Source organism: Oncorhynchus kisutch, linkage group LG26, assembly GCF_002021735.2.
Source record: "Oncorhynchus kisutch isolate 150728-3 linkage group LG26, Okis_V2, whole genome shotgun sequence".
Taxonomy (NCBI): Eukaryota; Metazoa; Chordata; class Actinopteri; order Salmoniformes; family Salmonidae; genus Oncorhynchus; species Oncorhynchus kisutch.
Genome location: NC_034199.2, coordinates 9,510,425 through 9,521,913, shown reverse-complemented (window position 1 = coordinate 9,521,913; position 11,489 = coordinate 9,510,425). Strand labels below are relative to the sequence as shown.

The following is an 11,489-nucleotide window of genomic DNA, read 5'->3' as shown; positions in this document are numbered from 1 at the left end:
CTGCGCCCTGAAAAGACGGAGCTATTTTCATAGAACACCGGAAGCATTATAGAGGTCGCCACATGATTCACGGCAACAACATGAACAACGATTTTGAATAACTATTTGTTCTATCCGTGACATTAGTGTCCCGATAGCAACTTTAAGACTTCCAGTTATCCGGTTTGCCTTCAAAATAAAAGTATTCAGTAAAACGCTGTATGATACGATACGGTAGTTTGGTGGTGACACCTTATTTGGGAAGGTAATGGTTGGAAGGGAATAAATGGAATGGTATCGAACTCATAAAACCCATGGTTTCCATGTGTTTGATATCATTACATTCACGCCATTCCAGTCATTATTATGAGTTGTCCTCCCCTCAGCAGCATCCTGTGAAATCAATATTTTTTGGCAGCTTTGCATAGTCATAGAGCATAATGTTAAAATTCGTACAAAATTATAACTACAGGATCCTATCACATTTATTTTATTTTTTTCTCCAGTTTGCTTGAGATGTATACCTGGATGATTATATGGCCAAGTGACTTATAGCCTCGTGTCTTATCCTAGTAGCATCCTGTAGTGGCTGAAAGCCTCGTGTCTTAACCTTGTAGCATCATCTTGTGGCTTAAAGCTGATGGGGGTCACCTTGGGGTCATAATAGGGGCTGCAAATTTTTGATGTATTATAATAATCAAATTTGATTTGATAATTGATTATGTTAATGTTGTATTAATAGAAGGGGAAGGGCTATAAGACCCCTCCCTCACTACATCGATAGAGTCCTGGACTACAGATTAGCAATATATATATATATGCATTATAAGGTTTAATATTGTTCCACAGTTATTTTCTAGCCTCTGCTTCTTATAAGAAACAGTCTGAGAGATGTGTGAGTTATTGCAGTCAAAACAGGGTGTCTATGAGAAAGCGCATCAAGGCTAAAAGAGATTCATAGACACAGAACCCCGGGGGAGTGAAAGAGATAAGAGACAAGTCAGACTACTAACCAAACGTTTAGTTTTGGAGGGGGACTGTGTCATGTGAACTGCTACTGGCTTTTTACTCTGCCCCCTCCATAGCCCCCAATAGAGCTTGCCAGCTGGTAGTCTTAAAAAACAGTATTTAATTACCTCTGGTTCATTCAGCCATTCCTATGGGGAAAGAAAAGGGTTTTGGGATAAACACTGAAATTAAGACTGAAGTCATCTTATACGTTTTGTTCTATGAGATAGTATCAATCAGTTAACATTACCTTTATGAATGATGAAGTCTTAAGTTTTTTCTGAATACATAAATGCTTCAAAATTCACAAAAGGTAACATTAGCTGATTAGCTGAAGATTATTTTTATTAGAACAAAACGTATAAGATCTCCAAAGCCTGTGTTTACCGAAGACCTTATTTTCCGCGTATAAAAATTCTAGTCTTTTCCTCATAGGCTTTGTACAACAAACCATGGCGGAGTTAGTGCCTACAAAAAGACACCATTACTATTGCTTTCTATGCAATATACTGTACTGGACTGTCTACTACCTGTCTCAGCTAAAATGAGATGGGAAAAGACTCAGTAGGGTGAGTTTGAATTAAAAGCTAAGTCATATGAAGCATTAATGGACTTTAACTGTGGCCAAAACAAACTGCTTAAAATGGGGTGCCCGGACACTATAGGGCTCAAATATAGCACTGTGTCATAAGATGCATATATTGTCATTCCAAAATAGCTTATATTGTAAAAGACATATCTTATAATCTTCCTTCTGGTAGACACTGGAAAAAATACAACCTACAATATGTTTATTTGAAAAGTCAAGAGAAATGCAAGTATTCATCACATTGAAGTTAATTAACGAAATTGATCAACAGTTACACAGAAGTTTCAAGTTTTGTCACATGCACAAGTACAGTGAAATGCTTACTTGCTAGCTCTTTCCCAACAATGCACTATTTAATATCAAATAGTATCAAGTCATTTATTTTTCAAAACACAAGAAATAAGTAAAACACGAGAAAGTAGCAGGGATACTGGAGAATTTGAGGTAGTTATGTACAGTGGGGCAAAAAAGTATTTATTCAGCCAGCAATTGTGCAAGTTCTCCCACTTAAAAAGATGAGAGAGGCCTGTAATTTTCATCATAGGTACACTTCAACTATGACAGACAAAATGAGAAAAAAATCCAGAAAATCACATTGTAGGATTTTTAATGAATTTATTTGCAAATGATGGTGGAAAATAAGTATTTGGTCACCTACAAACAAGCAAGATTTCTGGCTCTCACATACCTGTAACTTCTTCTTTAAGAGGCTCCTCTGTCCTCCACTCCTCTGGCCCGTCTGAAGTTTGCTAGAGAGCATTTGGATGATCCAGAAGAAGATTGGGAGAATGTCAGATGAAACCAAAATATAACTTTTTGGTAAAAACTCAACTCGTCGTATTTGGAGGACAAAGAATGCTGAGTTGCATCCAAAGAACACCATACCTACTGTGAAGCATGGGGATGGAAACATCATGCTTTGGTGCGGTTTTTCTATAAAGGGACCAGGACGACTGATCCGTGTAAAGGAAAGAATGAATGGGGCCATGTGTAGTGAGATTTTGAGTGAAAACATCCTTCCATCAGCAAGGGCATTGAAGATGAAACGTGGCTGGGTCTTTCAGCATGACAATGATCCCAAACACACCGCCCGGGCAACGAAGGAGTGGCTTCGTAAGAAGCATTTCAAGGTCCTGGAGTGGCCTAACCAGTCTCCAGATCTCAACCCCATAGAAAATCTTTGGAGGGAGTTGAAAGTCCGTGTTGCCCAACAACAGCCCCAAAACATCACTGCTCTAGAGGAGATCTGCATGGAGGAATGGGCCAAAATATCAGCAACAGTGTGTGAAAACCTTGTGAAGACTTACAGAAAATGTTTGACCTCTGTCATTGCCAACAAAGGGTATATAACAAAGTATTGAGATAAACTTTTGTTATTGACCAAAAACATATTTTCCACCATAATTTGCAAATAAATTCATAAAAAATCCTACAATGTGATTTTCTAGATTTTTTTTCTCATTTTGTCTGTCATAGTTGAAGTGTACCTATGATGAAAATTACAGGCCTCTCTCATCTTTTTAAGTGGGAGAACTTGCACAATTGGTGGCACAGAGATTCTGTAACTGTTGGCTAACAAAGGAAGCGGGGCAGATCAACACAAAGTGATCCTCCAAATGATATTTTACAAAATCAAGGTACACATCTATTATCTTATCACTGAACCGGTTTCCATTGGTTATTGTACCAAAATTCTCAGTTTCCTTCGAGTTGGCTGAGGAATGTCTTGAAGTTTAGAGGAATCACATTCCTTGCATTTGACAGTGTAGGACTACTTTCATACCAAAGTGGAGAACCCCTGCACTCCTTATCCGGTCATGTTCAACAAGACAAAATTTGTCTTTGTGCAGCAATTTGTTGAGTAATTCTAAACTATAGCACACTGACGACTTTGATGTTTCGGGGGCAGTTTACATGCCAAAGCTGGCCATGACATGTATAAAATTTCACAAATGGGTATTCTGAAACTGTAACTATACTGGAAATCACACAATATGCAAGGTAGAGTAAAGCTTCTAGGTAATTTGATCCAAGACATGTCCATTTTTGTCTTTGGGGCATGGGTTATATGAAAGCTTGAATGTTAAGAGGCTTTTGAATTATAAGATATATTACATGCTTTGCTCTGTTGATTTGAACCAACAAGGTATTCGCCTATGCTTTCTGCAGAAATGTCCCTCGGTTCCACTATCAGTTGTTTTGTAGTCTACTATCAGTTGTTTTGTAGTCTACTATCAGTTGTTTTGTGGTCTACTATCAGTTGTTTTGTAGTCTACTATCAGTTGTTTTGTAGTCTACTATCAGTTGTTTTGTAGTCTACTATCAGTTGTTTTGTAGTCTGCTATCAGTTGTTTTGCGGTCTACTATCAGTTGTTTTGCGGTCTACTATCAGTTGTTTTGCAGTCTACTATCAGTTGTTTTGCAGTCTACTATCAGTTGTTTTGCGGTCTACTATCAGTTGTTTTGTAGTCTACTATCAGTTGTTTTGCAGTCTACTATCAGTTGTTTTGCAGTCTACTATCAGTTGTTTTGTAGTCTACTATCAGTTGTTTTGTAGTCTACTATTAGTTGTTTTGTAGTTTACTATGTCACTTAAATATGAACCAATATAAATAGTTGTTCATGTTTAGACAATTTCCATATATCGTGAATAAATACAGGTTATTGACAGTTTTCTAATATTACGTTGGGGACTTTTATTAGAAACATTTTCGAAATTCCGTGACCCGGAAGTACCTTTTTAGTGTTGCTGACGAGACGCTGATGAACCAAACCACAGCATCGCCACAGCACTGTGGAAATTATATGCCAAATCTGTAGTGTAACAAGGCCAAGGATGCCATGGTTCTAGGAATGAGACTGGAAAGGGAAGACTGTGAGGACACCTCTTTGGGATGCTCATAACGTATGTAATAAATGTTGGGACCCAACATCAGGTGTCTGTGTATTGGTTGAACTCCAACCAATAAATAATCAATAAACAGATTTGATTTACACAACTCCCGATGTTGTGTCCGAAAGCTATAATATAGCCAGCTAACAAGCTAGCTTCTCTATTTGCACAAAATCTCAAATCTTCTGTCTGTTGCTACAACATTCTGACAGTTAAATTTACCGGCGTGATCAGAGCAAGACATCCAACCAGCCTGAGCCTCTTTAGCTAGCTAACTAATAATGATACTGACTGTAATTTAGCTAGCTGTAAGAAAGTCTTATTTTTCTTCTAGGTCGAGGTGTTGTATAGCTTCTGAGTAGCCTAGCTACATAGCTAGGAAACACAAGGACCATGCCTCTATCGGACTTCGTGGATGCCTTGAAGGACAACCCTTACTTTGGGGCTGGCTTTGGACTGGTGGGGGTGGGCTCGGCCATTGCTGTGGCCAGGAAATCAGCTCAATTTGGGATGATCTTCTTCCGGAGGAACTACATGATCACCCTGGAGGTGCCCAGTCGGGACAAGAGCTACCACTGGCTGCTGAGCTGGATCACCAAGCACGCCAAGCACACGCAGCACCTGAGTGTGGAGACCTCTTACATGCAGCACGAGAGTGGACGGGTACACACACAGTTTGACTTCCACCCCAGCCCTGGCAACCACATAATCTGGTAAAATGTTGACAAGACTCAATAATCCTGACTGTACTCTCTGATTAGTTAGAGATTAGTTGTCTGATTAGTTGTCGTAGTGGACTCTCATAGTTCTGCTCTGTTTTTCTCTGAGCTGATGTGAGAAAATGTATGCGGAACTTAACATTGCCAACAGATACTATACAGTAGGACATCTCTTCACAGGTAGGGGGTAGGCACAGTCAGGTCCAAAATTGTCACCGTTGATAAAGATGAGCAAAAAATGCACTATAAAAGAAATGAACATACTGAGCTATATTGTGTGCTCAAAATATGTTTTATACTCAGAGAAAGATGTCTTTTTTAATAAGTAATAATTTGTCTAAAAAAGATGGGGCTTAAACTATTTTTTCAGTACCTTTTTAATACCTCGCTTTGCGAGGATAACAGCACTGAGTCTTGGGAGGGATTTTAGATCATTCCTCCATACAGAATCTTCACAGATCCGTTATATCGTTTGTCTGAGCTTACGGACGGCACTCTTCAATTCAAACCGCAGGTTTTCAATGGGATTCAAGTCCAGAGACTGAGATGGCCTTTGCAAAATGTAGATTTTGTGGTCAATTAACATTTTTTTGTGTGGATTTTGTCTCGCTGGAAGATTGACTTGCGGCCAAGTTTCAGCCTCCTGGCAGAGGCAACCAGGTTTTTGGCTAAAATGTCCTGCTACTGTCTGGGTAAGTTCATCATGCCATTGACCTTAACAAGGGCACCAGGACCAGTAACATCAAAGATCCACCACCATATTTTACAGTAGGTAAGTGGTTATTTTCTGAATATCATTATTTCGATGCAAAACCCAACACTGGTGTGTGTGTGGCGAAAGAGATGTTTTTTGATGTCATCCAACAAATGTAAACGCCTGGAGATTGCTAAATGGCATTGGCACTTGGATTGGAACTGATGCTATGGTCCGATTACATGAAAATAGAGCTCTTTGAGTTTTGCGTAGAAAGAAATATGCATATTCATAAAAGAACCCCATACCTACTTAGTGATTGGGGGGAAAATATTGATGAGGTTACATATCGGGATATAATTTTTTATGTATCATTTTGACAATATTGCAATATTTTGGCGCTTTTTGGCTGTACCTGCACCAAAACTTGTGTCTTTCCTTCATAGCTTGTTCTCCATCTTCTTTTTAAATATGGAGCCAATTTGTTTTCAGCACTTTTATTTCCATGAATGATCAAAACTAGTTTTCTCATGGCTCTCTTTTATCCCTCTGCAGCAGACATATGGTGAGAAATAGGATTGGAACATCTAATCTTAATAAAATCATAGTATCTCATCGCAATACATATCGTATCGGCACCTAAGTATTGTGATAATATCGTATCGTGAGGTCCTTGGCAATTCCCAGCCCTACTGGTCCCCTGTGGGAATCAAACGTTGCAAGTGCCATGCTCTACCAACTGAGCCACACGGGGTCTTTGTTAAGGTCAACAGCGTCATGAACTTTACCCAGTATCAGGACATTTTAGCAGAAAACTGGTTGCCTCTCCTTCTTTGAGCAATTGTATTAATATAAAATTTTCACTTTATTTTATTTTTTCTCATCATTATCGAGGGTGCCAATTATTTTGGACCTGACTGTATATGTACACAGCTCCGTAGCAACACATACCAGAATTTAGAAAAACACTTTTGTTTCAGAATGTGAGTTGGTAAACATTGTGCTGACTGCCATCCCTGTTTGAGTGCAGGTATGGGAGGAAGTGGATCCGAGTGGAGAGGACCAGAGAGAAACAGATGGTGGATCTCCACACAGGCACTCCCTGGGAGTCAGTCACGTTCACTGCCATGGGCAGAAACAGAGACGTCTTCTTCAACATCCTGCAAGAAGGTACACTAGAATCATCTAGACAAGTAGACACTGAGAGTGGCCCAGGAAAATGTGCACACAACTTGATATCTGATTTGATTGGCTGTTGCAGATAAGGGAGATTGGCTGTATTACTAGCTTGTGAAATGGAGTTGATTGGCTCTGTCTGTCTGTTTGGGTGTGATGCAGCCAGGGAGTTGGCTCTGAAGCAGGAGGAGGGTCGGACGGTGATGTACACGGCCCTGGGCTCCGAGTGGAGGCCCTTTGGGTTCCCACGGCGACGACGGCCCCTCAGCTCAGTGGTCCTGGAAGAGGGCTTGGCCGATAGGATTGTAGATGATGTGAAGGAGTTCATCGGAAACCCCAAGTGGTACACAGACCGAGGTAATTCCAATTCAGTAATTAATGACAAATGAATAGCTGTTTTGAAATTGAATTGACCCCATTCCTTTTCACCATACAAGCAGATGAGTGTGTGGTTTTGTCAGGGTTAATGTGGTTGTGTTTTGTGTTCTGCATTCAGGGATCCCCTACAGGAGAGGTTATCTGCTGTATGGACCTCCAGGCTGTGGGAAAAGCAGCTTCATGTGAGTATGCTGATGATGGTAGTATGGCAGCCCCAACCTTGCTTTGAAGCTTCGTGTTAGTGGTGTTTACTCTCCACAGTTATCTGTGTATAATCCCTTATAAAATGTATTCAGTTTAAAGGGATAGATCTCTCAAAATACAAAGTTGACATGATTTTCCACTTACCTTTGCTGTTGTCAATTGGCCCAGTTTACCGAGATGGCATTAGCCTCCTTGAACTGAATGTTTTGTTGTTGCATGCTCTGTCTGTGTGTTTCAGCACTGCCCTGGCTGGAGAGCTGGGCTACAGCATCTGCCTGATGAGTCTGAGCGACCGCAGCCTGTCTGACGACCGCCTCAACCACCTGCTGAGCGTGGCGCCGCAGCAGAGTATCATCCTGCTGGAGGACGTGGACGCCGCCTTCGTCAGCCGAGAGCTGCTGCCCACCGAAAGTATGTACAGTGGGGAGAACAAGTATTTGAAACACTGCCGATCTTGCCGGTTTTCCTACTTCCAAAGCATGTAGAGCATGTAGAGGTCTGTAATAAATCCACAGCTACATCTCCAATTGACTCAAATGATGCCAATGGCTTCTAAAGCCATGACATCATTTTCAGGAATTTTCCAAGCTCTTTAAAGGCACAGTCAATTTAGTGTAAGTAAACTTTTGACCCACTGGAATTGTAATACAGGGAAATAATCTGTCTGTAAACAATTGTTGGAAAAATGATTTGTGTCATGCGCAAAGTAGATGTCTTAACCGACTTGCCAAAACTATAGGTTGTTAACAATAAATGTGTGTAGTGGTTGAAAAAGGAGTTTTAATGACTCCAACCTAAGTGTATATAAACTTCCGCCTTCAACTGTTGGTTAGTTAATGTTTACTTGATTGTCATTCACTATGCTTACTATGGGGATGTTCGATCAAGACTCTTTACTTTAATAAAGGTTTAATAAAATAAAAACAATACTCTTCCTTCCAGTTCGGTTGCTCTTTAGGACTCATTATTGCATCTCTCTGTCCCACAGGCCCTCTGGCCTACCAGGGCATGGGCAGGTTGACCTTCAGTGGCCTCCTCAATGCTCTGGATGGAGTGGCCTCTTCAGAGGCCAGAATAGTCTTCATGACCACCAACTTCATAGACAGGTATGAGCCACCTTGAGATTTAATACAGTATCTAGCAACATTTTGTATTATGATCTAATCCTTTGTGTATCCTGACTACCATCTCCCTTCATCCCTATAGGTTGGACCCAGCTCTAATCAGGCCGGGCCGTGTGGACTTGAAACAATATGTGGGCCACTGCACCCACTGGCAGCTCACCCAGATGTTCCGACGCTTCTACCCAGCTGAGTCGGCCACAGAGGGGGACCGCTTTGCGGAGAGCGCGCTGGCCACCCACCCCAACATCAGTGCTGCCCAGGTGCAGGGGCACTTCATGCTGTTCAAAATGGACCCAATGGGCTCCATAGACAACGTGGCCAAGATGAAGGAGTGAGGAGACTTAAAAGACTCTGGGAAGGAAGGTCACAGAAGAAGTCGTCATTTGACACGAATGGAGAAGTTAAAGGAACTCTGTTTGAGACGGAAAATGCTGTAACTTCTCAAACTTTTTATGTGCTTTTTTATTGCAAAGTCACATACTGAATAAAAGTGAGTGAGTGTAAATTAAACATGTTTTAAATCAAATCAAAGGCACATGAGTAAGTTGGTACTATTGACGTGGTATTTACAGTATATAGAGATTCAAAGTAAAAGGGCTGTGTCATGTATTACACTCCGAATTCTAAGAATTTTGATAATTCAATGGAAATTCTGTCTGAGAAGCCATCCAGTTCACAGAAGCACACTTCTATAACAAGTCTCAACTCCCTCCTACCGGGACACGCTGCTGTGCAAATCAAACACATTTCTCAAATCCACTCTGCATTTGATTGCAGATTGGCATAAGTCTACCTTCACCTAGGTAGCCTTTCTCATTGGTTGATTTGAGAAGTCTGTCACAATCTGTGTTTGGCAACTGCTTAAGTATTGATATCCCTAGCTTATACAATGTTATTAATTTGAGGTTGGTTGGTACCTGTATTACTGAGTTTTGAGATTGGGAGAAAACTAAGTACTGCAATATTACGATATAATTACTGTAGAAACTAATCCAGTAATTATATAATGTACTAACAGTCATTGCTCGTAACTGACCAACTCTGAACAGGTCCAAGATGTAAAGTTAAGCCCCTCTACTTCCTCTTTGTAAGAGTAAGCTCCACAGAAAGATACGTTGAGTAGAGATCAAATGTTAATACGTGCAATGTTTTTTCTGTATTTTTTGCTCTGTGTCTTATGCAACCTAGCTGACTTTATTTAGGAAGTGGAGGAGGTCTACAATATATATATATATATATATACAGCAGTTTACATAGGTGTCACACTGTTTGGATGAGAATGGAGATAGGGTCGCTTCTGTAAGTGTATGTGCCAATCATTTGGGTTTATCACTATTGTATTTTCTCCTTGATTTACAACATAATTGTATACTTAGTTTATTTTATTTTAGATGAGTTGTGTCATTTAATGACATTTATTTGTGTTTTAGTACTAATTACTCTACATTCACCTACTCTGGATACAGTCAAGATGAAGGATCCCCCCCCCCCCCCCCCCCCCAGCAATTACCCAGCGGGCTAAGCTGGTTGCCCAATGGGATGTTCTGTAGTAAAGTCAGATAGATTCTCCATCCCTTCATATCTCCAGCTTATGGGGTGGCAGGTAGCCAAGCGGTTAGAGAGCGTGCCATCAACCGGAGGGTTGCTAGTTTGAATCCTGGTTCCGATGGGGAAAATATTGCGGGAAGTGAGCTTGCAACCGGAGGGTTGCTCGTATCAAGTCCTAGATGCCATTGCCTCCCGTTGTGCCATTGACAAAGGTAATGAACTCCCCACAACAACAGCTCGTGTGGCTGCCCCCAGCACCTCTCCAAAACCTGTATGTGTGTCTTTCAGAGGGGTTGGGTTAAAAGCAGATGTAATTTCGGTTGGACCTATGTGCAATTGACCAAAAAACTGACTTTGATCTTCTATCCATCCATCCTTTTCATCTGATGTTTTGGCCATATTTCAGTTTCACACTATTAATTGAATTCCGTTATAATATCTTTCTTTTTTTTCTCTGAAATTTTGCCAGAGAGACTTGTGGCTGCTCTTCACCCTGCAGCCAAACTGGACTCAGATATTCAAAAGAGAGACTGTCATTGTTTAGTTATGACAGAAGATGGAGGAGCCACTGACTGGGACTATAAATGGAGATTGAATGATACGTCAGTAAATTCCAATACAGATCATGAATACAGAATCCCTTTTGTTTCAGCATTTTACATGGATGTCTACACTTGTATTGGTGTGACAAGAGCAGGATATACACATGCCATTTTCAAACTATACACATGCACGCTCGCAGCTTCAAATTTGATTTGTAAGCAATGTTATTAATCTTACTGTGTCAGGTAAGTATATCTAACACATAAATTAGGATGTTTTAGAAGGACTGGTAAGGCTGATGTAAGATGCTCAGCTGTGAAGTACATTGTGAACATTTCCAATGCATCTCCCCATACAGAGAGGCCCAGAGCTGTAGCAAATGTTTCAAAATGGTGGCTGAATGTAGGAGACTCGGTGACTGAGCTGTGGGGTTGAGGGCTCTTCTACAGGCTGCAAGTTCGTCTGGGACAAGATTCTTCCCATGAATCCCCTGGGCCCTGCTACAATTTCAGCTCTGTTAAACTAACCGATAGAGGAAGATACAAGTGTAAAGCTGGGAGAGGTGGCTGTTAAACAAGAGACAGCAAAACTCAGTTTCTCTGGTTAGCAGGTCAGTCTGACCTAGTCCGTATTG

At 40.8% G+C, this 11,489-nt stretch overlaps 1 protein-coding gene across 2 annotated transcripts; it reads left to right on the top strand.

Annotated features, from left to right (window-relative positions):
* Positions 1-4,302: 4,302 nt before the first annotated feature.
* On the top strand, positions 4,303-10,949 carry bcs1l (BC1 (ubiquinol-cytochrome c reductase) synthesis-like). Of its 2 annotated transcripts, XM_020461937.2 has the most exons (8): positions 4,303-4,481; positions 4,804-5,182; positions 6,913-7,052; positions 7,221-7,415; positions 7,555-7,618; positions 7,879-8,051; positions 8,629-8,746; positions 8,847-10,949. In XM_020461937.2, exons 2-8 carry the CDS (start codon positions 4,863-4,865, stop codon positions 9,097-9,099), a joined length of 1,263 nt encoding a protein of 420 aa, XP_020317526.1. In that variant the 5' UTR covers positions 4,303-4,481; positions 4,804-4,862; the 3' UTR covers positions 9,100-10,949. The 2 variants fall into 2 exon arrangements, with proteins under 2 accessions (XP_020317526.1, XP_020317527.1); XM_020461938.2 differs by having other exon boundaries at positions 4,312-5,182.
* Positions 10,950-11,489: the final 540 nt, after the last annotated feature.